This window comes from Carassius gibelio, chromosome B13 (assembly GCF_023724105.1).
Source record: "Carassius gibelio isolate Cgi1373 ecotype wild population from Czech Republic chromosome B13, carGib1.2-hapl.c, whole genome shotgun sequence".
Classification (NCBI taxonomy): domain Eukaryota; kingdom Metazoa; phylum Chordata; class Actinopteri; order Cypriniformes; family Cyprinidae; genus Carassius; species Carassius gibelio.
The window spans coordinates 21,779,500-21,806,637 of record NC_068408.1 but is presented as its reverse complement, the minus strand read 5'-3'; the positions used below and the strand labels follow the sequence as shown (position 1 = coordinate 21,806,637).

General features: G+C 37.5%; 1 protein-coding gene across 1 annotated transcript in view; it reads left to right on the top strand.

Annotated features, from left to right (window-relative positions):
* LOC127970423 (protein kinase C epsilon type) overlaps positions 1 to 27,138 on the top strand; it is an 87,649-nt gene that overhangs the window by 56,543 nt on the left and 3,968 nt on the right. The window contains exons 11-14 of the mRNA XM_052573008.1: positions 13,233 to 13,387; positions 22,707 to 22,845; positions 24,246 to 24,434; positions 25,149 to 25,295. Coding sequence (XP_052428968.1) covers positions 13,233 to 13,387; positions 22,707 to 22,845; positions 24,246 to 24,434; positions 25,149 to 25,295 — 630 coding nt within the window. The remainder of the gene's footprint in view (positions 1 to 13,232; positions 13,388 to 22,706; positions 22,846 to 24,245; positions 24,435 to 25,148; positions 25,296 to 27,138) is intronic.

Here is a 27,138-nt window from a genome sequence, read left to right as displayed (position 1 = left end):
TTTAACCCTGCTTGTAAAAATATAATAATTGTCATTTTTATCTGTAAACATTTCGAACTGGAGTTTGTTTTGGAGAGATTTGTTCTTGTGTTTGTTTTGCAGCAGAAGAAGGTGATTGCCATTAGCCTTTCATAATGTGCTTCTGATGCTTATCGAGCCTGATGTGTATTCCATATGCTGTTTGTTTTCTTTTCTACTCTCCCTCACACACACACACACACACACACACACACACACACACACACACACACACACACATACACACGCACACACTTACTTCTTGCTTTGGCCCACTTGAACCAAATATTTGACATTACAATGTTTTGCTTATAACATATAATGACTAATACAGCGACGTCCTTGTATATGTTAAATATATAAGGAAATTCTCTTAAATGTGAGGAAAATTCAACAAAGAAACTAAATCTAAGTCAGAGAGCTTTGGTCTGAAGTGTACATTTATAGCCCTAATGATCGCAGATTATGCGATTTGATTTACCCGCAGATTTGGTTTTGGACACAGATTACACACTTGCGGTCTGCAGCGTTTTGCGTATAATCAGATCTTGAACTGAATGAATGCAGGTGTGTGTTCCTTTCTTTTTCTTTCATTTTTTTCTTGTTTACTCTCATCAGGTCTTTGTTGCCTCACACGTAGCATGGCAGGCTGACCTCTTGTTGACATGCTCCGTTTCTCGCTCAATTTCGTGTTCCCTCAATGCCTAATTTGCCATCAGGCACTGCTGAGGACGCCCTTGCCTGGTCTTGCTCAGCCCCTCTCTCTTAGAAACAGGGGTCCTGCGCTGATCCCCGCTCATGTAACCCTCTGATAGACTTTCATCATAGATACTCTTTAACCCATCGCTTCCAGTGAAATTATTTAATGTGTACAGTGTATCGAACCAAGTAAAAGAGTGCAATAAAATTAACTACTAGTAAAGTAAAGCCTGTTTAAATCTATAGCATATTTAATGACAGTGCTTTTATGTAAGCATTATATACTATTGTTTAAAAGTTTGGGGTTGATAAGATGTTTTAATGTTTTTGAACAAAGTCTGCATTTATTTGACTAAAAGGACAGTAAAAGCACTTATATTGTGAAATATTATTACAATTCAAGATACCTGGTTTTCTATTTAAATATATTTTAATTACTTAATTACAATACTCCAGTCTGCTCATGCAACATTTCTTATTATTATCAGTGTTGAAACAGTTGTGTTGTGCCTAACTTATACCTTAAAAATAGATTAAAAGATTATTTGATGATAGAAAGGTCAAAAGAACAGCATTTATTTGAAATATGATTAGTTTGTAGGATTATAAATGTCTTCACTGTCACTTTTGATCCATTTATCGCAGTCTTTATGAGTAAAACTATTATCTTATAGAAATGGCATTTGAATAAATTTAAATAAAATGTAAATTGATATATAATGTGTCCATAAATCAAGATTTTAGATTAAAATTATGTATTTAATGTTTTTTTATGCTCTTTCACAAATACACAAATTAAAAAAAAATCACAAGTTATAAATAAATCAGTTAAAATATTTAAATTATTGTTAGCAAGAAAATTCTTAACAAAAACTGGTAAAGCTCAATTTAAATATTTCAGAGATACAGAAACTCCCAACATTACTACACTATTTATACTTTATACACTATATATATATATATATATATACACACACACACACACACACACACACACACACACACACACACACACTCACCTAAAGGATTATTAGGAACACCTGTTCAATTTCTCATTAATGCAATTATCTAATTAACCAATCACATGGCGGTTGGTTCAATGCATTTAGGGGTGTGGTCCTGGTCAAGACAATCTCCTGAACTCCAAACTGAATGTCAGAAAGGGAAAGAAAGGTGATTTAAGCAATTTTGAGCATGGCATGGTTGTTGGTGCCAGACGGGCCGGTCTTAGTATTTCACAATCTGCTCAGTTACTGGGATTTTCACTCACAATAACTTCTAGGGTTTACAAAGAATGGTGTGAAAAGGGAAAAACATCCAGTATGTGGCAGTCCTGTTGGCGAAAATGCCTTGTTGATGCTAGAGGTCAGAGGAGAATGGGCTGACTGATTCAAGCTGATAGAAGATCAACTTTGACTGAAATAACTACTCGTTACAACCGAGGTATGCAGCAAAGCATTTGTGAAGCCACAACACACACAACCTTGAGGCAGATGGGCTACAACAGCAGAAGACCCCACCGGGTACCACTCATCTCCACTACAAATAGGAAAAAGAGGCTACAATTTGCACGTGTTCACCAAAATTGGACAGTTGAAGACTGGAAAAATGTTGCCTGGTTTGATGAGTCTGGATTTCTGTTGAGACATTCAGATGGTAGAGTCAGAATTTGGTGTAAACAGAATGGGAACATGGATCCATCATGCCTTGTTACCACTGTGCAGGCTGCTGGTGGTGGTGTAATGGTGTGGGGGATGTTTTCTTGGCACACTTTAGTCCCCTTAGTTTCAATTAGTCATTGTTTAAATGCCACGGCCTACCTGAGCATTGTTTCTGACCATGTCCATCCCTTTATGATCACCATGTACCCATCCTCCGATGGCTACTTCCAGCAGGATAATGCACCATGTCACAAAGCTCGAATCATTTCAAATTGGTTTCTTGAACATGACAATGAGTCCACTGTACTAAAATGGCCCCCAAAGTCACCAGTCTCAACCCAAACAGCAGCTTCGTGCCCTCGATGTGCATCCCACAAATCCCCATCAACTGCAAGATGCTATCCGATCAATATGGGCCAACATTTCTAAAGAATGCTTTCAGCACCTGTTGAATCAATACCACGCAGAATTAAGGCAGTTCTGAAGGCGAAAGGGGGTCAAACACAGTATTAGTATGGTGTTCCTAATAATCCTTTAGGTGAGTGTGTGTGTGTATATATATATATATATATATATTTATTTATTTATTTAATTATAAATATGTGGCTTTCTCCCGTCACAATGTGTTTAAATCTTCAGGATACAGTAAAAGTTCTCAAAAAATTTCCTAAAACTTGTAGCAACACTGAGGTCACCATGAGCTCAATTTCCAGGGAACACACGTACTAATAAATGCATAACATAAATACAAGTCACCTTATTTGATAAAAATGGCAGCCGAAAGCATAAATGTTAATGCCTTATTTCTGAAGTGAAGGCATGACATGAGCAGAAAGTTTGTTCCTTCTAATGAACTAGAGTTTTATCATGATTTTCAGACAGCAGTCAGCTTCAGGATCACAGTACAGCTCTCAGATATTCCAATATTGTTTATAATGAAATAATTTTCCCGCTGCTTTTTTGGACGATGTTCTCAAAGTCCTTTATGAACACTTGTTCCAATCTGCTTAGTTTATACTCCCACACTTAACTTCTTAACCGAGGTCGTGGAATGACATTTCTTCCTGTCTTTGGCTCATCTCTGCTCTTGGACAGCAGGTTGGAGCATTCCCAGATGTCTTGCCCAAGATCCCTCACATTTATGTTCTGTAGTCGCTCCATTAATCGCAGTCAGATTGAGCCGTTCACTTTGTGACATCTGTGTAGGCAGCTGTACCTGTCTTCTTCAACTGAAGAAGACATAGCACAGATACATGCTTTGATTTACACTCCTTAAAGGGATAGTTCACCCAAAAATAAAAATTCTGTCATCATTCCAAGCTTGTATGAGTTTTTTCTTCCGTTGAACACAAAAGAAGATATTTTGAAGAATGTTGGGAACTGTTGATGGTAGCCGTTCTTATAGAAAAAAAAAAAATACTATGGAAGTCAATGGCTGTTTGGTTACCAGCATTCTTCAAAATATCTTATTTTGTGCTGAACAGTAGAAGAAAAAAGCACACACAAGTTCAGAACAAGTGGAGGGTGGTTCAATGATGACAGAGTTTTCCTTTTTGGGTGAACTATCTCTTTCAATCTCCATTTATAAGTGAGAAGTGACCCTGTTAATGGTTCAAATCCGAAATGTGTTTGGTTTTCAGTGCCCTTAATGGAATATTCTTGAGTGATAAATGGATTTTGTACATTAGTTTGTTTTTTGTTCTTTCTCATAGCAATAAGGAGGAATTTATTCTTGCGGAATATAATTAAACGTGCAACTGCAGCTTGTTCTCACAAGCAAAAAAAATGTATAATAAAAACAGGTTTTTGTTTTTTTCACAAACTAGACTGAATTCCTAGATGATGACTTCTATATGCGGAGAGAGATTTGTCTTTGTTAAGTCGTCACTGGGAGCTTTACAAAGTGAAGAAAGAAGAGAGGTAGTTTGCAGTGGATGTGGTTTGTATGTGATGACAGATTTTAAATAGGTTTCGCAGTTGACAAGTATTAGTGTAAAAAAAAAAAAAAAAAAAAAAAAAAAAAAAAAGATAGGGGAAGATTTCCCCTAAAGAACAGTGTGCAATCTTTTACATTGTAAGACATTAAATGTAAGTTTTTAATGAGCATGATGATAATGCATTAGCAAATTAGTTATTAGAAACATTTGCTAATTAAGTTATCATAACACAAAACGTAACATTACTTCCTGCCTGTGGCAAACTGGAATGCATATTACCAATTGTTTCAACTTTTGCATTGAACTTATTTTGCAGAACGTGCACTTAAGTCTACAGTGTGCATACCTAAGAAAGTACTAGGTAGGGTATGGTAAATATGGTAAATGTGGGTCAAACGACTTAAGTCTACAGTGTGCATACCTAAGAAAGTACTAGGTAGGGTATGGTAAATATGGTAAATGGGTTAAGGTTAAGTTTATAGGTAGGTTCAGGGTTAGCTAGTTATTACCATAGTAAAAATTATTCAGAGTGAATATCGTAATTAATATAATGAGTAAAAAGTAAAGTGCTGTAAAATAAATTGCTACCTATATTTTTGTTTTATTAATGTGAAATACTAAATCAACTGTTCTATTTAAAATTGTGTTTTGACAATTTAGTTGAATAAGTAAATAACTGATGGGAGATTTAAATTTATATTGTATGTACATTATATGAACATTTAGTACATTATAAATAGTACATTTATATGTACATTTACGAATAGTAACACTCGTTCCCTTTCAGTCGGTCACTCTCGACGCCACGTTGGTGACCGAAAAATATGGGATATCGCTTCGATAGACCAATCTACTTCGAGTGTAAACTAAACTAACCAATGCACATTGGCATGCAATTATTGCATCCAACTGCCGCTGATCACTGCATGAGTATAAGAGGGCAGCAGGTGCAATGCATACCAGCTTTTCGCTTCTGAGCCGAGCGTTAGTATCACTCTGCTCAACTGTGTCTGCTGTGAACTACGAGTTCAGCACGCTCTCGGAAGCTTCGCATGTTTGCGAGACGGCGCCTCAGCGGCGGTTGTTCCTGTGTCGAGTGGATTGCACACTTCAGGCTGCACTACCCCTGTCATGTTGCAAGCGGCCAATTCCCCTGTGCGCCTCAGCACTAAAAGAGCATTTCCTAAAGAGCAAATTTCTCTAAAAGCTATGCTTTCCCGGGCCGCTGAGAGGGTAGGGCTCGAGTGGAATCCCCCACCGCGTCCCGAGCCCTTGCGGCTGGATGATTGGTTTCTCGGGTTGGCGCGCGCTGGTTCTCAGCACCCCCCCCCAGTGCATGACGAGTTCACCAAGTCGTGGATGGCACCTTTTACTGCCAGAAACCAGCCAGTGGGCTCCTCCTCCCTCACCACCCTCGAGGGCGGTGCAGCAAAGGGGTATTCAGGAATCCCGTCGGTGGAGCGAATGCAATAGCGATGCAATTGTCTCCTAAGTCCGCCGCCTCCTGGCATGGAGACCCGGTGCTCCCTTCCCGGGCCTGTAGGCACTCGTCTGGTCTGACTGGCAGTGCCTATGTGGCTTGTGGGGAAGCTGCTTCTTTTCTCGGTATGGAGTTGGATTCGGTCGAACAGACAGCACGCCTCACAGAGGAACGTGCGTGGTTGGTGCTAGCCTGCTTGAATACATTCAAGAGCAGGACAGCGGTCCCACTGAAAATCTTTCAGAGGCTCCTGGGGCATATGGCGGCCTCGGTGGCACTTACACCGCTCGGCCTATTACATTTGAGACCGCTCCAGCACTGGCTTTATGGCCGAGTCCCGAGGTGGGAGTGGAAGCGCGGCACTCACCGGGTCCAAGTTACACCGGCCTGTCGCCAAATCCTCACTCCGTGGTCAGATCTTGCATTTCTCTGAGCAGGGGTGCCCCTAGAGCAGATCTCCAGGCATGCTGTGGTTTACATGGATGCCTCCACCACCGCCTGGGGGGCCATGTACAACGGCCATGCAGTCTCAGGGGTTTGGACGGGCCCGCAGCTGCAGTGGCACATCAATTGCCTAGAGTTGTTAGCAACGCACCTTGCCTTGAACCGTCTCAAAGGTCTCTTATGAGGCAAGCCTGTGCTGGTCCGATTGGACAACACTGCGACTGTTGCGTACATCAACCGCCAAGGTAGTCTGCACTCTCGTCACAACTCGCCCGCCACCTCCTCCTTTGGAGTCGGAAGGTTCTGAGGTCACTTCGTGCCGTTCACATTCCAGGCCTGCTGAGTCGTACAGCCGACGAGCTGTCTCGAGCAATGCTCCCGGGAGAATGGCGACTCCATACCCTGACGGTCCAGCTGATTTGGAGCCGGTTCAGAGCTGCTCAGGTAGACCTGTTTGCTGCTCCAGAGACCTCTCACTGCCAGGTTTTCTACTCCCTGACCGAGGGAACTCTCGGCACGGACGCAATGCCACACAGCTGGCCGCGGGACCTACGCAAGTATGCGTTTACCCCAGTGAGCCTTCTCGCACAGACATTGTGCAAAGTCCGGGAGGACGAGGAGCAAGTCTTGCTAGTAGCCCCATATTGGCCTACTCTTAATATCATTGGATATTAAGTTGGACTATGCAGGGGCCTTTGAATCAAAATGGTTTTAAAATATTCTGCTTTAAAATATACCTCAGAAAAATCTATAGAATTAAATAATTTTTTACTTTTTTTATTGTACATTTTGCTTATCAGCAATTACAGGAAAGTGCCTCACTTTAATCCTGTCAGACACAAAGCAGGGCACCACAACAGGAAAAAAGACATTTCCTCAAGCATGTGTGTTAAGAAAAGGCAGCATATTACCTCTTACTGTGGATTTGAGTTTGTAACGTTTATGTGCATCGTTTTACATATTCAGTTTTTACGTCCTGCTGTAAGGCAGATGGATGAAATCTAATGTTTGTTTTAGAAGAAACTATAATTTCATGACTTCTTATCATAACAAAACATACCCAGCTCATGTTTAGCTGCATTTACAGTACAGAAGGTGTATAAATATCCCATTGTTATCATATTTGTGTAGTATCAGGTTGCATCCGTGTAAGGAGGACAGCAGAATGCTTCATGCCATTCACTTATCAGGTACTCGCTTAGCCCTGTGTTGTGTTTTTCACCACCCTCCGCTGCACTTAATAGGCTTTTCTCCGTATAAACATTCCTCACAGAACTGAATGTTCTCACACACAGCGTTTTATATAAAACATAGCGGCATGCTCAAACCTGAAAAAGCATCCGAATGGGCCAATTAAGAGCATTATGATGGACAGAGAGAGCAACACGGCTTCAGCATACAGTATAAGCTGTGGAAAGACTGTGTTGTTCTGAGAGAGACATTCCTGCTGTAATGACAAGCATCATGAAATGAAGAGCGACAGCTTCTTGGCATAAGGAGTGTGTGTTAAAGGTCTCTGGTAGCAGTGTGTTGATTTACTACTTCACATGAGTTCACTGCTTCTCTTGAACTAAGTCAGTTCGACACGGTCTAGACCGACTCTATTTTTCAGATTCCAATGACAAAATAAAGTGTTTATTATATTTCTAGCATTTCCTGCAATATTTATTGCACTCCAAAGTTTTGCCAGCTGTGAATGATGGAGATATTGATCTAAACTGCAGGACTACTTATGTTACAAATTTACTTTATTCTTATTAAAGGGCCAATATTTACCACCAAAATTCATTTTTTAACTTTACAAGAAAAAAACTAAAAAATTAAAAATTGAAGTGAATTCTAAATTATTGATTTGAGCTAGAACTAAAATTTAGATTGAATACAAAAGTAATTGTTAATAATCTTAGATGTTCGTTACTCCTGTGTATTGTCACAGTTTTAAGTTTAGGAGGGTTTTCAGAGCTAATCTGAGTTTTATTCATAAAAAAATATAATGCATATTTATTAAGCAGAAAATCAGCATATTAAAATGATTTCTTAAATCTGCAGTTGATAACTTTTGACGCTCTAGCGGTTAATAAACAGAACTGCTTGCGTCTTGCGGAAGAACATCGTAGCCGGAACTACTTCTCTCTGTTTATGTCTATGAAGAATCACAAAGGTACTGGGTTACTCCGCCGCGGTACCCCCGAAGCAATCTAAAATAGTCCGAATATAAACACTTATTATAGGTGCACCCTAGTGATTCAGGACAAGCTAAAAACACGGTTTGGAAAATGGATTCATGGTGTACTCGCTTATTATATACATTTTTCTACATTTTGAACACAAACAAAGTTACGGACCGCAGCTCTGATTGGTTGTTTCTTAACCGGGAGCGGATGAATTTCTGCAAATGGCAATAGGACCACTGGGAGGAGCCAGAAGAGCATGATTTTTTTCACAGATTATCTGTCTCATATTCTACTGTCAGGACATAATGACAGGTTTAACAAATATGTAAAAAAAATACATTTTTATAAAAGTTACCTACTGCAGCTTTAAGGATCATGTGACACTGAAGACTCAAGAAATGATGCTGAAACGTGTGGAAAAATATTTTAAAATCTAAATTGTTGTTTTAAATTGTAGTAATTTTTCTCAGTGTTACTGTTTACTGTAAACTTAAAAATCATTATTCTGTGGAGTGTATGATACAATGGGCCCCATCATACACCCGGCGCAATGCGACGCAAGGCACAGCACAAGTGTGTTTCCTAGTTTCAGTCAGGTGGCAAGGAAGTCGACCGGAAGTTGAAGTCGGCTGCGTGCTGCCATCTTGTAGCAGAACTTCACTTGCGTTAGCATTCCCATTGACTCCCATTCATTTTGGCGTCACTTTGACAGCAAATAACTTTACATCTGAGGCATTTAAAGACTCCGTTTGTCTATTATTTATTTCTAAAGATACACAACAATGTATAAAGGGCTCCATTACCTTCTATGTTACATTATGGCCCCATAGAAACAGTTTTTGTAAAAAATAGGCTAGTGATTGCGTAATAACCACGCGACTCTCTGTCGCATTACCGTACAGACAGGAGGATAAGCTCGCAGGCAATTAACTTAATATGGCGTACTGGCGTTACATTTTAAAATACTATACAAAATAATTAATCAGAATACTTACTCCTGCTCACTCACGACAAAGAACTCCCCGCTCAAGCTCGCCGTCTCTGCAAGATTAACGATGGGCGTGCTGGTCTAAAAAAGAGGTGTGTTCAGGCGTATGCTGGCATTTTAAGGAGCTGAAAATAGACTGCGCCATAGACCAACTCAAACCTGGTCTAAAGTCAATGGCGCAATATTTATTTTTTTGTTATTTAAAAAGTGTGTTGGTAGGAAATGCGCCTCTGGGCGGGCCCACAGTGTGCGTTGACTTTGCTTATTACACACAGGGATGCGCATCACACAAACATGCCAAATATTAAAAACAAAAGGATGTAAAAGAGTGTAAAAGAATATTATTGTGTAGGCTACATAAATATAAAATGTAATGATGGATAGTCATTGCGTGTATTAGAAATAGACTATCTATTTGCAATTCAGCCTATTACTACTTATAATGATGAATGAAATTGGCTAATTAATTGAACAATCGTGCCAATTCACACACATATATATTTAGTGACTCATCGCGCGGAGCTTTGGTGGATTCCTGCTTGTCCCATAGATGATCTACTCGCGCGCTTTAACTTTGCGCACGGCCAGATCGGTTTCTTCTCTTGAGAAGCGTTCAGCTTTTGTGCCAACAAATCCCGCCATGTAAATAGCGATCCGCCATGGCGCGAGCGCATCTCGCTCTTGAAGGGAATGGGAGATGAGACTCTGATTGGTGTATTGAAAGTTACATTCCAAAAATGCCGCCTGGCGCACGGACCATTTTTCCGTCATTAAAATAGCAAAAGTGGATTTGGACATGTCCTGAGTGCACCTGCACCCTGCGCTTTACACTTTGCGTTTAGATCGTTAAAATAGGACCCTATGTCTGTCTGTAGTGAATTTTTACTTTTATTTTTAATTAAACTGGAATCAAGTGAAAAAGTGTTAGATTGAGGATTTTGCTACATTTAAAATAAGTATTAATTAATTAAATTTACACAGTGTTATTCTGAAAAACATTTGATCAGATCAGAATAGCATGCAAATTAGAAACAGGTTTATTAGTAGTCTTAGATTTCTGAACCCCTTGTACTTGGTTCTTATAAGCCATAGGACTAGGATAAACATTCCTTATTAATGTCCAGGGCCACACACACAGTACACTCTGTACTGAAATTATAATTATTTCCTGTTGCTATCAGCCTAACAAAGCTGCTCATTTGTTAAGCTAGTGTAGAGTGTGGTAATCTCCCTGTGGGGAACAACAATTAGCATGAAGAAAAGTGGGGCAAAACTTATTTATTTATTGAAATTTTTATTTAAGCATGTAGAAGAATGCTCTTTAATGGAATGTTCATCAATCATTCCTAACACAACAAATCCACATGCATTGCCTCTAGGAGATGCATAAAAATGAAAGCAATATGTATTCTAAAATCAGCTCAAAATATCAAACATTTCTGATATCCTCAAACAGTAAGGAATCATAGAAGCTAAACATCAGAGTCTGTGACAGTCACACACAATGAGATTTTCTATGAAATGTCAACTCAAATCTTCAGACAGGCTCTTGTCCAGACTGTAAATCAGGGCAAAAATTTGAGCAAATTGTGGTTTATTCCAGCTTTAGTTGCCCTTTAACGCTCATTCATATGTAGCGCAGATATGAAAGCCGGCTGATACACTCTGTTAAACCGGCTTGTTGGGTCTTGGTTGTTATCTGTCAATCGGGCCTTTTCTCTTGCACGGCGCGGGGACGCCAGTATCTGTACATTTCTAATTAGAGGCAGGAAATGTTTATTGGCATTTGATTGGGTGGGCCTTTGCTGTGACTCTGGGCACATTTTAAACAAACTATTTTAGCATCCTGTTTAAATTCGCTTTCATAGCAAAAGGACATGCAGGGCCGACTGGCCCACAATTACATAAGACATTCGATTACTCTAAAATCATGATTTCAATTAAAAAATATCAGCATATCAGTCATATCACCAAAGTGAGGCCTGGAACGGCTGAAAATATCACCTATACTTCTCTTCTGATCAGTCTGAGGGAAGAAACAGGTAGCAAGGAATATAGGATAGGACAATAAAAGGAAATATTTTTCATTCCAAGTCTACCTGAAATTTCCAAAACAATCAATGAACTCCTTCACATTTCTTGTGAAATATCCTCCTGTTTATTCTGTAGTTTTTTTTTTATGTTCAGATGGCAAACAATATATAAAAGCATCCTTTTCAATTTTTATGTATTGTATGTATTTTGTTTTATTTTATAATTGTTTTTTTTTTGCAGAAAGATGCAAATCAGCTTCTTCTCCTTGAGTATGCGCATTCAGATTTAAGCATATTTCCTCAGGATAACTAGGACATGAGTCACATAGCTGGACTGGCATTTTGTGTGGGTTTGATATACATCTTGATTCTTTGAAATGATGTGCATGACCCACTGAAGATAATGAGATATATTCTATTCAGCCGTACAGTGCAACGGGTTCATGTTTTCTGAAAATGGCTGCTGGATACTTCTCTCATTGACTCTGAACTCTCCAACATTTATATTCTGTTCTGCAGCCATGTCTTTTAACCCCAGTTGTGGTTAATAGTTGGATTTCTTAAACGCTCAAAAAAATAATTTTCATTTGAAAGTGCATTCCCCTATGTCTGAATCATTTAGGGCTGAAAAATTAGAAACATTCTTTAAAAAAGAAAAAGAAAACTAATGATGTTCATGACTTTTTATGGTTCTGTTAAAGGTTCATGTTGGATCACTGTTTTAAAATGTAAATGGAACAAATGTCTCTTAAGTCCATCCAAAAATAAATAAAAATTGCTGTTAATTTACTATCCAAGATATACGTGACTCTCCAGTAAAACGATAAAGAAGCTTTATACCTGAAACCTTTTGTGATTCACAGTGTGCAAGTCAATGGCTACTGGAACGTTGAGAGTCCAAAAAACATATAAACTTAACACGAATTTAATACCCATGGCTCCTGACAATATATTGAGGCCTTATGAAGCGAAACGACTGGTCTGTGCAAGAAACTGAATATTATTTACAACATCATAACCTGTATCATAAACTCTGGCAAACAATCTGGAGTTATTTCCAGTTCACAAACAAATCATGTATTCTTTGTAATGGTTCAGGTAAAAACATCACCCAAATTTCTATTTCAATGCCTTTTGATTCATTATAAATGAGTCTAACTTTTCAGTCTAACACTATAATGTACATTTTAAAAATAGTGTAGTGTGGGGTTTTAGGATTTTTGTTTGTTTAGTAGTTAGGTAAAAAGACGCTAAAATCTCCATCTCGAGATCAGGAATCTGTAAATTCCTTGCAATTCCCATTCCTACTTGTATGTAGACATCATATTAAGCCCTTGATTTCCAGGTGGCGTGATGTTTTGCAACACCTGCAATGGGGCGGCATGATTAATCGCATACGATGGTCATGCGTGTCACATCAGTAAAGCCGGTTCTGTGATTAGCAAGTGTCCATTACCTGCTTTCAAATGGAGCGGCATTTACTACACAGAGCCATAGTTCCCTGACAAGCTACGCAATATCGCATTATAATCGCAGATGAATTGCATTCGGTTATGAACGCGATATTGCGTAGCTTGTCAGTGAACTACTGCTCTGGGTAGTATATGCCGCTCCATTTGAAAGCAGGGGATGGACATTTACTGCTAATCACAGAACCGGCTTTACTGACGTTTATGAAATCATGCGATTAATCGTGCAGCCCTTACCGGCAATGAGAAATTAGAAATTGTTCAAATTAGACAATTTGCATTTATTGAGTCAAATAATGAACCTGTTTACTCTTGTTTCTTCACTTTAGGACCGCTTGTTCTTCGTCATGGAATACGTGAATGGCGGAGACCTGATGTTCCAGATTCAGCGTTCACGCAAATTCGATGAAGCTCGTTCCCGGTTTTATGCTGCTGAGGTGACCTCAGCCCTCATGTTCCTGCACCAAAATGGGGTCATTTACAGGTAAATTCATTGCGAGGCAACTGACCGCTGAAAAAGGTCAAAGGGTCGAACAACATTCAGGCAGTGTTTGGTTACTAACCATAAACTTCTCCTGTTTGTCTCTCTGATAGACATAGCATCATTGTTAAGTAACCAAAAGAATGGAACACCTCAGCCAAAATATCATTGTAACGAACAAAAGATACATTCCAAATTTAGTGAAATTTTAGCCTGATCATTTTTGGATGGAAAATTAGCCATCCGTTCCAAGTGTTTGCTCAAGTTTAATCCGGACTCCAGATCATTTATTTTCTCAGAGGGCTGTCACGCAATCCTGAACAGATTAGGTCTGGAGCGAATCAAATGGAGTCTGTATCACATGAACTGGCTCTGGCATGGTACGTTGTATCTTCAGGGGCTATTTTGCCTAGAGACAGGGGCCCTTGTCTGCCTTGTTTACCTCAGGTTGTTTACTTTGATGAGCTATGTGCAATGATTTATTCGTTCCCAGACAGTTTGTTTACCTTCTCAATTGTGTGTCATTAACCACACACAACGGGCAGTGCTTCTGGGGCTGGAAGGCCAGGCTTTCCTTGGGATCATTTATATCCGTCACTGTTTTTTTTTTTGTGTGTGTGTATGTGTTTGCGTGGAATCCATCTTAACTGTCCAAAAATATAATAAATTTGCAGTATTATAAATTACAGCAGTATTTTGTAATGCTGGAGTCCTATACATGGTTTTACAGTGGAATTGCATGAATGATATCAACACACACACACACACACACACACACACACACAAAAGCCGCATATAAAATGCATGTAAGCAGATGTTATTTTTGGACAATATGCAACATTTGTAAAATCTGCAAAATGAGGCCTGAATCACAGATTATGATAAAGATTTCAGTTTAAAATCATATGCATGACGCCAGCTCTAAAAAATAAAGCTGCACATAAACAACATGCAAAAATATAAAGCTTTTGGAAATCGTAATACAGATTAATTTGTCATTCCAGTATAAAATGTGATTCAACACAATACGGTGCAATGAAAAAAATATGATGCTATGCAATTGTATATAGCACAAATAGTTCACTTTAATTTCTTTGGTTCATTATAATTATTTGGTGGAAGATGCTGCCATGTTAATCTATATTCTATGTGACTCTCAGAACATGCCTCGGTTTCCGTATTGTTGTGATACTTCATATTCACATAGCAGCAGTGGTGATGAGAGAATGCGCTTGACAAACAATTGAGAGAGGAGAAATCAATCTACTTATAAATGTTAGAAACTATGTATTGCAATACAAATTCAACTTGTATCAGATGCACACACTTTTAAATCGATGCATTGTTTTGTTAACTTTTATGCAATGCACCAATGCAAATCGGTGAATCTTACCATCCCTAGTCTGCATGTACAAAAAAATATGAAAATCTATTGTTTTTGGACAGTATGAAAATGACAACTGAATCTGTGATATTGTTTTAATGCAGAATAACAATAAAATTACAAGATGCATCTGTTAAATGACAAATAAATCTGTAATACAAATTCATGTCATTTAATTTTAAAATCATATGCATGATATCAGCACTGCAAATCTATGTTTTTGGACAGTTTCACAAAAAATGACAAGTCAAAAATATAAAATGATAAATATATATATTAATACATATTCATTTGTTAGTCCACTATAAAAATGTATGCATGACGAAAGAACTACAAAATAAAGTTGCAAGTAAACAATATGCAAACCTATGATGTTATTTTTAACAAGTTGAATCTGTAAAATGGCAAATGTAATACAGATTCATTTGTTATTTTGCTGTAAAATCATGCATGCATGATGCAAGCAGTACAAAATAAAGCTTCATGTAAACAACATGCAAGCATGAGAAATATTTGAAAAGTATGACTACAAAATTACAAATGTAATACAGATTCATTTGTCATTTAACAAGTTCAGCTTGTCACTTTGTCACTGGTTCAATAGAATATTGTGCTGGTAGCTCAAGTCATCATAACCTCTTCTTCCCGTCGCCCCTCTGGCCCTCATTGAACCCAGCGACCTGTGAGTTTCCTCACCCACCCATTCTCTGGGCCTGGTCCTGAGCTCTTTCTTGGTCTCAGACAGGAAGAATCTCATTTGGAGTTTAATGTTGTATTGAATTAAATCCATCTCCTCCCCAAACCGGCCTTCCTGAGCCCAGACTTTCAGAGACTGAAGGGAAATGGGGGTTCTTATGAAAGTAAGACACTTAAGGCAAATAGGTCAAGCAAAGGTTCAGTGGTTCAAATTACTCTGAGTTTATTATTTTCCCCTTTAAAATGAACAATAATCTATGCTGTTAGCTACTCTAGCGACTCCTGCACGGTGTCATTGGTATGTACAACAAAAAGAAACCATTGGCTACACAAGCTTTATTTGAATTGCAAGGTACAAGAAACCAAAACATTAATTACAACATGGAACTTGCTAACATTACAATCTAATACTTGTGCTTTATTTCCTTTTTGGTTATGTTTTATCACATTTAGAGCGCCAAATGCTTCTCTGAAAAAAAAAACAAAGAAAAAAAAACAAAGCATTCATTCACTCCTTGACCAGGTTTTATTTAAGAACACATTGTTGGATGACTGCCATGACATCCATTCACATCTCTTACCCACCTCACAGTCGTCTGACCCCTTGTTTACGGTGTCGACTGCTGACATGACATTTATTTGGCAAGAAACTGGACAGGATGTGATTTGGTCAATATGAATGGCTTATTGTGTGTTATAAGAATAGCAGCCCAAACATACATGAATTTCCATTCATACAGCTCAAATCCAGCTCCGGCGCCAGTTTTGTCGATTACCTGATGGTGACGACCAGACCATGACACACTGGACTAGTGCTTTGCCATCACTGAAGGTCATTTCATGCAAAGCATGCCGGGAGAATGACTGTTTAGAGGATTGATCAGATTGATTGATCTTATCTGGCTCTGACTTTGCTCTGGCCCAGCACAGGAAAAAACAAAGGAAGCATAAATTGTGAAGGTACTTCATATAGGAGATGGGATTCGCAAAATAATATTGTGTCCTGGACACCAATTTCCCACTAGAGATGTAAAAACATTTCAATCATCTGTCTGCGTGTGTATGTATGTATGTTTGAGTTCAGAGTTTGTTGGGAAACTTGTCACACATCTTAGCTACAGTCTAAGGAATTAAAAATCAAATTATGCATGTGTTATTTAACTAGAAATATTTTACTAATAATGTTTTTTATCTAATTCAAAAGCATATATATATATATATATATATATATATATTTTTTTTTTTTTTTTGTGTGTGTGTGTGTGAAAATAGAATTTCAATATTTTTTATTATTATTATTATTTTATTTGACTCAGTAAAACCACACTGTCAAGATTTTATCTCAAGTTTTGAACTCAAAGTACAGTGTTTATGACACAGGTCAGGGCAAGTGGTCATATTTTGCTATAATTACATTTTTTTTTCTTCTGTAAAACTTAGCCTATTGTTAACATATCGACTGTTTATTAGTACTTCTAAAGCACATCTTCTTCATGACTTTATTCTACATCCTTAATCTTACCTAATACCTAAACTTAACCACTACCTTAATAACTATTAACAATCAGCAAATTAGGAGTATACTGAGGCAAAAGTCCTAGTTAATGGTTTATTAATGGTGAGAATTGGACCTTAATATAAAGTGTCACCTTTATTCTTATAATTTGAATTGACAAAAACAATGGTTTGATATTGTGCATGTTACTCATAATTTATTTATATACAGGAAAGTTTAGGGTTGGTAAGCTTTTCTTAATGTTTTTAAAGGGGTCATATGATGAGATTTCAGTTTTTCCTTTTTCTTTGGAGTGTTACATGTTCTTGGTGCATAAAGAAGATCTGTAAAGTTGCAAAGACTAAAGTCTCAAATGCAAAAAGATATTCTTTATAAAAGTTAAGACTTGTCCACACCCCCTAAAACGGCTCGTTTAAAAACACACCCACATGTCTACGTCACTAGGTGGGGTGATTGGCATAACTCCGCCCAGATGTTCACGCAAAGAAAGAAGCCGTACCTTTAATTCTCATTGTAGTATTGGTGTCACGTGCTTGAGGTATTCGGCCAATCACAACGCACTGGATAGCTGGCCAATCAGAGCACACCTTGCTTTTCAGACCAAAGAGCCTTGTAAAAATCGACACGTTTCAGAAGTCAGCGCATAAAGGAGAAATAATTATGTACAGTATGTGGTATGTGTTTTTTGAACCTTAAACTGCACAAACATATTTAATTACACCAAATACCCCAAATAATGTTCTTTTTAGCAGCATATGACCCTTTTAAAAGTTTCTTCTGCTCACCAAGGCTGTATTATTTGATTAAAATACAGCAAAACAGTAATATTCAAACATTTTAAATCACTGTATTCGATTTTATGTACTTTAAAATGCAAGTAAATGCAAACCTGAATTTTTAGCATCATTATTCCAGTGTTCATTGCCGATTTTAGTGTTCTAATTCTAATTCAAATTTATTTATTTTTTTTGGTTAATATTTTTGTGGGAACTATGTTTTTGTTGTTGTTGTTGTTGTTGTTTTTCAGTGAATTTTTTTCAAAGATTTGAAGGTCTAAGCACTGTGGTAAAACATGTGACATTAACCCCGCTCACCCCTAAATCTGACCCCCCTGCAAAAAGCGAGCCAAGAGCCATCGTCATCGCAGCCTCAAGCAAGGCACTTAACTTTAGGTTGCACCAGTAATAAGATTAAGCAGAGCTCTACCACGAAATCATGTGAAACACCGGGTAATAAATAAAGATCCCAATGTATCCTCCCTTCAGCTTTTGGTCTCAATCTGAATTCTATTTTTTGTGTGTTTTATTTAAGGGGAAAGCCCTACACTGAAGGAAACCTGCATGTCGAAACGCAACCAGTGTGTTAACGCTTTTGCATGCAAACGCATGGCAGAACAACATTTCTCCCCCATGAGAACTAATTTTACCTCTCTGTGACCTGCTGCACATACCAAGACCTAAAAAAAACTGAATTCAGAACATTCTAGAACAAAATGTGCAGGGGCAGCTTTCTTCTCCCTATCAGGGAAGGACATGGTGGCAGTTTTGACTGAAACCGCAGAGGCTTGATCTGGTTAAAGATGACATGTTTGAGCTTGATTTCCCTGCTGTAGATTGCAATTGGCTGCTTTGCTTGTTTGTTCGTACTCGGTGCTCTAAAAATAGATGGTAAGAGCAGGTGGCATAGATGTGGCTCCTCTGCTTGATTACCCATCTTTTGTTGACCTGTGGTTCTTGAGGGATTTTGTTACGGTGTATGGGAGTGTTAGGGACACAAAAGCACTGGGACCTGTGAAGGAACAACGTGTGCTGGTAGTTATTGTAGTTTGTCCACACCTTGTGCGAGATCTGTTTGTCAGAGGGATGTGCTCTTTGTGACCTTTCACCTAAAAAGCAGCATGATACCATTGAGGTGCTTTTCACTTCCATACAATAAGCATCCTTGTGATCCTCTTTCTGTAAGAGTTAATTGATATGTATTAACCCTAGAGCACATTCAGAGAAAAAATAGGCTCTTACTTTAGTAAACAAGGTCCTCTGTGTGCTAAGTATGGACTAAGAGGCTCGCTTACAGCCCATATAATTACTAATCACTGTAACCCTGTATGCAAGTTGTGTTTTACACAATGATTGGCTCATTTTTTTTTCCCTGGCCGTTCACTTATATGAGCAGAGAAACCGCAATCTTGTTTCTGAGGCACTGCTCTGAAGGTGGTTTGGGAAACTAGTTGCTGCGTACATTAGTTATAAAGAGTCTTTTATTTTCTTCTCTATTATGCATGAATATTAATTCGATCATGTGGATGTTGCTTGGTAACCTTCCAGGAGTGTCTGACTAAATTAGTATTCATGAGCAAAGTGCTCACCTTGGGAGGGAAGGTAAATGACTATTATCTGAGAAGATATACTGGAATCAGAGCATCAGTTATATAACGTCTAATAGAGCATTAGTTCAAATACATCCACGTATTTTCTCAGTGTCTGCTTGTGTAAAATGTTTGTGCATGCATTTGTGTAAATTGTAATGTTAAATGCCTTATATAAAAAATATTTTGCCGTGCTCCATAACATTTAAAGTTTAAAGAGTAAGGGTGGTGCTAAACTAATATTTTAGCACAAATCTTATCTGAACAGTTCTGTAAATAAAGCAGTGCGTGTACATATCTACAGTGTGTGTATATATATATATATATATAGATATATATATATATATATATGCACAGTGTATTAATACTGATTTGATATTTTAAATATTTGATATATGATCATATGAAATATATGCTTTTTAATAGATATATTAATATTAAACGTTTATGAATTATCATTCATGTTACTTTGACATTTCTAACATTATAATAAAGTGTTTTTTTTTTAGCAGAGAGGTTGCTTTGTACGTAATGGAAAAAAATCACTCCTCAAGATTCACTTAAAAACACAGGAAATGCACTAAATTGAGTCTTTGCCATCTCTCCCCCTCTCTCTGAATGTCTTTCTCCGGCTCTGTCTTGTTGTTCTGTCTTGTTGTGTTTTTACTATGTTAGTACTTTCCTCCAAAAGAAAGGCGCTCTAGTGAAACCTAATACAATAGTTGATCTCATCCTTTTGTGATTTTACAGCTCATGCCACTTTCTAAAGCTTTTAATGCTCTTTGTACATTTTTCTTTCATCTTTATTCAAACAGCATTTCGCTGAAAACATGTTTTTCTACTTAATTAATTTACTATTTCAAAAGCACCTTTTCAAATGTACTGTTGCTTTCAGGTTTCCATTCCACACACACACACACACACATATATGTGTGTGTGTGTGTGTGTGCGTTTATAAACTACAATTATAGATAAATACATTTTGATATAATTTTTATTAATTCGTTTATTAAAAGTAATTATGGATCAGAATTGAGAAATGTGTTTTTTTTTCAATGAAGAGCATTATTCTGATATTTTCTGATATTATGTGGACATTTTCTTGAATCTCAGAAGACTGAAGCTTCACCTCAGAGTCTCAGAGAGTCACAGTGTAACTCTGGAAAAAAACAAAGAGTATGTTACTTAACATCCTGGAAAATAAAAGCAAAAGCGAGAGCAGCGTTCACCATTTAAGCACTTCAAAGAGGGCAGATAAGAGCGGCCAGTGTAGCAAAGTCACATCATCTATATCAACAAATGAAGCTCGCCGGATGAATTAAGCTCTCTTTCTTGGGAAAGAGAGGAAGGGGCGACGTGTGTAGACAACTGTAGGATTTAGACAGGAATGGATAAAGGGGGAAAAGAGAGACAGAAATAAGAGACAGATGGAGAGATGGACAATTCTGGAACATCTTGTGATGTAGAAGCGCATGTGGGTATAGAGGACAATACACAGCAACTTTCCACCTCTTTCTCTTTATGAACCTATACTGAAGGTCAAACACACCTACGCTCTCTGTGTAAGACTTTCTCACATTTGAATAATGACTAATAACTCAAGTGGAAATTTGGATATGATGTAGTTCATCTTTAAAACTAATATATTTAGGCTTCATTTTGGCTTCTCAATCAAGAAGTGGGTCACAAATTTGGGAAGCAGGCCTCTCATCTTTCCAGCATTCGTTACAAGTGATTTTCCACACTTCTGCATGTAAAGAGTGATTTTAAGACTCTCGGTGGGGAAAGACAGAGGAAAGAAGCCCCTCGCGCCAGCTTACAGACCAACGGGAACGTGCCGAGCACCAGGGTGTCTTTCTCAAAAGGAACAGTTGCGTAAGGATCCAACGCTCCCCTCCCTTTTCAGAGAGGATGGTTTTATGAAAACACCTTTGACTGAATGACATCCCGCGAAGTGATGTTGACATTCTTGTTGCAATCAACCATCAAACCCCAATCCGACTGGTTTCTTCAAACTCCTTGTTGTCTTTCATCAGGGGCACCTTATCATCTCATGCTCTCCTTTTCTTTATTCTTTCGCTCTCTTTCTCTCTCTCTTCTGCTGTACAGTGAGTTTATATCTTATGTATCCTAATAAGGATGCTCAAATCCTACTGCACTGATACCAAGTCTAGCTTGACATTTACTTACACTGGAATTGTTTTTGTTGTTGTTGTTGTTGTTGTTGTTTGTTTTACTAAAACTTGCAGCTTTACTTAATTACGACTATATGCATGTCAGTAATACTATGGACAATTTATATTTTACTTAAGTAAAAAAGTAAAGTAATATTTAAACATATGGATTTATTCAAGTATTAAATAAATAATAAAGAAAATTATGAAACTCAAACAGTATTTATTTTAAGTTAAGTTAAGTTTTAAAAGATTACGATTTTTTGCTAATTGTAATTTAGATATTTTGCATCTTTCCTGGATTCAAAATATGTAACATATGTTACTCTTACAGATTAATAAATTCAACTTGATGGAAATTTGTCATGCAACCAAAATGAATGAATCTTAAAAACAGAATGAAATATATTACTCAATTAAAAGTTTTTTCTTTTTATGGTTTTATAACATCTTTTAACAATATTATATTTCAATGAATGTTTCTTTTTACACTGCCTTTATCAATATGATTTAACAATAAATATTAGACAGACTTGTTTTCAAAATGTCACATAACTATTAAATTTAAGTTTTAATGATTTCAGGTGCAAGAGTGTTATGAAACTTGTCAGAACATTGAAAAAAAACACAGGTTTGACAGGTTGATTCATATTTCTACAGTTTCATACAGATTGTGTGAAGTTAATGTGTCTTGACTTGACTCGCTGTGTAAGAAAAAATTATGAAAAAAAATGTTATTTAGGATCTTATCTTGAATAATATTAAATATGGAAACTTTTTTAACTTTCACAAGGTTTTTTTTGTCTTTATAATTTAATTGAAATGAATTACATATTTTACTGTAATGTTTGGTGTCACCGGTCATTCTTGAGCATCCAGCTAATATCAGACATATGAGTGTCAGTAAATGATTCACCTGCTGTGTTGCAGTGTTAAGTGTTGCTTAATATTTAAACAGAGACTTCCAGAATCTATGTCATGCATCATATATTTTAGGATGCTTAAGATGGCAAGATGATTTATCTCTTCTAAATTGCAATTAAGGGTTAGAGGATCCAAACAAATTACATAAAGTCAAAAAAGGGGGGGGGGGGGGGGAACACTGTAAGTGTGTCATTAGAAAATGATGCATGCTACACGTAGGTTAATATTGCTGTATTTTGATTTGCTTTGCATTTTCTTTGCAGGGATTTAAAGCTAGACAACATTCTGCTGGACGCAGAGGGTCACTGTAAGCTGGCAGACTTTGGCATGTGTAAGGAGGGAATCCTGGAATGCATCACAACCACAACATTCTGTGGCACACCAGATTACATTGCCCCAGAGGTACAGTATTTCACACTCTCACACACACACAGACGCACAGTCATAGTCTCTTTTCTACGGTTTGGTTCCCATTAAAGCTATGAAACATTATCATATTTGCCCACACTTCATTTTAAAGTCCATATCTCACTATTGACTATGAATTTAGCCTCAATAAATTCCTAATTACTGCATATTGATACTGTAGTTAGTAGGGCAGTTCTTAGGTTTAGGTATGAGGTGGATTAAGAGATCTAAAATATGGTCATGCAGAATAAGGCATTAATATGTGCTTTATAAATACTAATAAACAACCATAACAATAATAATAATGATATGCATACTAATAAACAACTAGGTAATATTTTATATTTTATCTAATATTAACTAGATAATTATTTTTATATTTTTGTTAATTTACTGATGCATATATTCTTGAAAAATCTGATATTTGAGCCTGTCCTCCAACAAAAAACGACCATATAGGTCGTTTGTGCAAGCATTTATTACGACCTTTACGTTTTAAGGTTAAAAATAATGACAGTATCGCGTTCATTCTGTCGTTATGAATTTACGTATAACGCCATTACCAATCAAAACGCACGTTTATTTAAATGCAATGTGTGGGCGTTTTACACCGATCTCACAGTATTTCCTACATATTTTACTACTGGTGGTGGCTTATTTGTTCGAATGACCACACCTAACCCCACCCCTAAACCTAACCCTCACAGAAATCATGCTAAATTATGATTTATTGAGCATATACATTTTCGTGCACGTCTGTTCCCTGGGATCGAACCCATGATAGCATGATTACATATCAAGGTATAACGCAATAATCTACTAACTGAGCTACACCAAACACAAACCAGAGGGCAAATAAAAGAGTACAAAACATTAATATAAAAACGACCTTTTGCCGATAGGGGCACAATTGTAGTATACGCTCTGATTGGTCGTATTTCAGGGATTTGGGCAAACGACCTATACAAGCGTATTGTAGCGCAAAATTATTCTCATGTAATTGATGTATTTGAATTAATATTGTAGTTTACTTTAGAATGGTTTTACAGACAGTCGTTACAAATAGAGATGTTTGTTTCATGAATGTTTTCCGATTTTAGTTTTTCATTATCTTCAAGGCTAGCTTTTGTTTACAGTAAGAAAAATGCCCATCATTCATAAAGTTTAACACCTAGCAGTTTTTTATGAAAAGCCTGACATATAAAATATTAGCCTGAAAAATCTAAGTCTTTCAAATTTTATAACAATATAACAGTTATTCTAACATTTACTTTATAAAAATCAGTAAAGATTTCACAGCAAAGTGCTTTCATTTGAGTCTGATGAGGACATGATCATATATATTCAATTATTCTGTGTCAAACGTTAGTTTTATGGAGCTTTGTGGTTGGCAGATCCTGCAGGAGCTGGAGTACGGCGCGTCGGTGGACTGGTGGGCTCTAGGTGTGCTGATGTACGAGATGATGGCTGGTCAGCCTCCTTTCGAAGCGGATAATGAGGACGACCTTTTTGAGTCTATTCTCCACGATGACGTCTTATATCCCGTGTGGCTCAGCAAAGAGGCCGTCAGCATTCTTAAAGCGGTACGTGTCTGGATTTCATTTTGCCTGCTGATTATTACAAAAGACATGGGTGTACCACCTCTTAACCTTTCCTCTTGCTACTGTCTGCTTGCTCTCACACTCTTCTTGAAAGATTAGTGAAGTAACAGAAGAGCAAAAGGCGGCGACAGCTCAGAAAAACGACACTCCTTGTGGGAAAAGAACAGATTGTTTGTGTTCACTGCTGGAGTTTTGGGTTGTGTAATCTCAGAGGTCTCGTTTCAGGATGCATGGGTTCCTCCTCTTTTAACTGTTCAAATCGGTTAAGTGCATATGACAAAAAGAGCTGAGGAACATTTTATTGCTCAGAAGCATGGGTCATGTTTCATTTATATATGTAGCCATAGTGTCAGTTTATGTGTGTGTGTGTACAGTGTTTTTTATGTGTCGCCTTTTTCCTTCACATGTCCAAGATTTACTTTGGCTGTCCTTTGCCCGTTTGCAAAACTTTGTGGGAAAGGCAGGCTGTTTGTGTTGGACGTTATCGTGTCACACTGCGATCTTTCTCACTGGCACTGTGGTCACATGACCTGTGGTCATCTCAGGTCATCCTTCCACAGGATGCAGTCTTATATCGTGCATACATCATCAATGACCATCTTAACTCAACATAATGCATATAGACATCCACTTGTTAACAAACCATCAGGATTATGCTTCTCTAATCTTTTCTTCCCTCTTCACTCCATTGATTAGTTCATGACGAAGAGCCCTAGTAAGCGGCTGGGTTGCGTAGAATCCCAAGGACTAGATGAAGCTATTAAAGTGCATCCATTCTTCAAAGAGATTGATTGGGTTCTTCTGGAACAGAGGAAGATCAAGCCGCCTTTCAAACCACGGATTGTGAGTATTATAATGTGTGGGATACTGTGGATAGTCGCTCTGTTACAAAACCTAGTGCGCTGCCTGTGTAGACAGCATTAAAGGCATTGTGGGCGTAAGAGGCGATGTGGAAAGCATGGCTATTTTGCCTTTTAAGACCATCCTATGTGCATTTATACTTTCTACAGAAGTCAATCTCAGAAATGCACAGCAGCATGAAAAAAGCAAGATACTGTATATGATGAGTCACTCAGTATCGATAAATATCACTAAAGACAGTGTTTTTTAAAATGGGGAAATCATTTGAGCTCATGTAAAATTCACAATTGCTTCGATTTCTATTGAAATTACTGGATTTTTCCCCAAAAAGTTTGCTAAACAACAGTAAGGCAGCTCACCGGGTTTTGCAACAGAGCCATTATGTGTATATGAATAACACTTATCAGGCATGACATAATACATTTGTCGAAATACTGCTGCAATGCAATGCAATAAAATAATAATATAATAGTCCATTAGAATGTATGTAATGTTTAATAGAGTGCAACAGTTGGATTCCCGAAGTAAAACTCCTATATATTTTCTTCATGGCAAATTGGTTTTGAATGATAATGTGTAAATCTTTGAAGACAGACATTTCTTTTTATAACCATGTTCAACTGCGAAATTCCTGGTGAAAAACGACATTACCCATGATTCTTGAGAGAAATCTCCACCAATCAGAGAATTATGGAAAACACGGTTTAACATTCACTCACCCACACCCATTAAGCATGGCAAATGATGTAGAATTTACCTATGTTCATAAACTGCTAAATCATTTGTATGCCGTGGGGAAAATATTTTTTGATCCCCTGCTGATTTTGTAGCAGGGGATCAAAGGCCACTCCATGACCTTAATGCACTTTTTCCCAAGCCTTCTCTGAATCTTTTAGATGTTCTTTGGCAAACTTTAAACAAGCCTGTACATGTGGACCTTTTTGGTGCATCAGGATAACACTTTGCGGCATAGTGTTTTACCAATGGTTTGCTTTGTGACTGTTGTCCCAACTTCCTTAAGATCATTAACAAGCTCCTCCTGTGTAGTTCGGGGCTGATACCTCACCTTTCTCATGATCATCCTCACCCCATGAGGTGAGATCTTGCATGGACCGAGGCCAATTGATAGTTGTTTTGTATTTCTTCCATTTCTGAATAATGGCACCAACAGTTGTTTCCTTCTCACCAAGATTCTTGCTGATGCTCTTGTAGCCCATTCCAGCCTTGTGCAGATCTACAATCTTGTCTCTGACATCCTTTGACAGCTCTTTGATCTTGTTCTTTTGGTCTTTGGACAGCTCTTGGTGGTGGGAGAGGCTGGGATGGAAGACACAGATTGTGTGGACAGGTGTCTGATACACCTAATAAGCTGACATTAGGAGTAACTTCTTAAAGTGACAGGACTAATCTGGGTCCTTTTTTTTCTGGATTGGTTGATATTCTGTCTATCTGTTAAAATAAACCATAAAAATTACAGACCCTTAATTTTTTTATAAGTGGGAAAACAGCAGGGGAGCAAATAAATATGTTCCCCACTGTAAAAGACATATTTTGCAATATACTTAAAATATATTGTTTATGTATTGTTTATAACACCTATAAAAAATATTTCTTCATAGTGTTTAATTTATTTCATTTGCAGTGATTCTTGGGATTGTATTGCTTATAGTCCCTTATTAGAGCCGTTATGTACACATATGTCGTGTCTTTGTCAGTTTTGTCCAATTTTCAAATACGTTTTAGCTTCAAATCAAAAGTTTTTAATGTGATAATTCACCTGGTTGGTTTGGTTCATTGTTTATTATGTAGAACAAAATTTTATCAA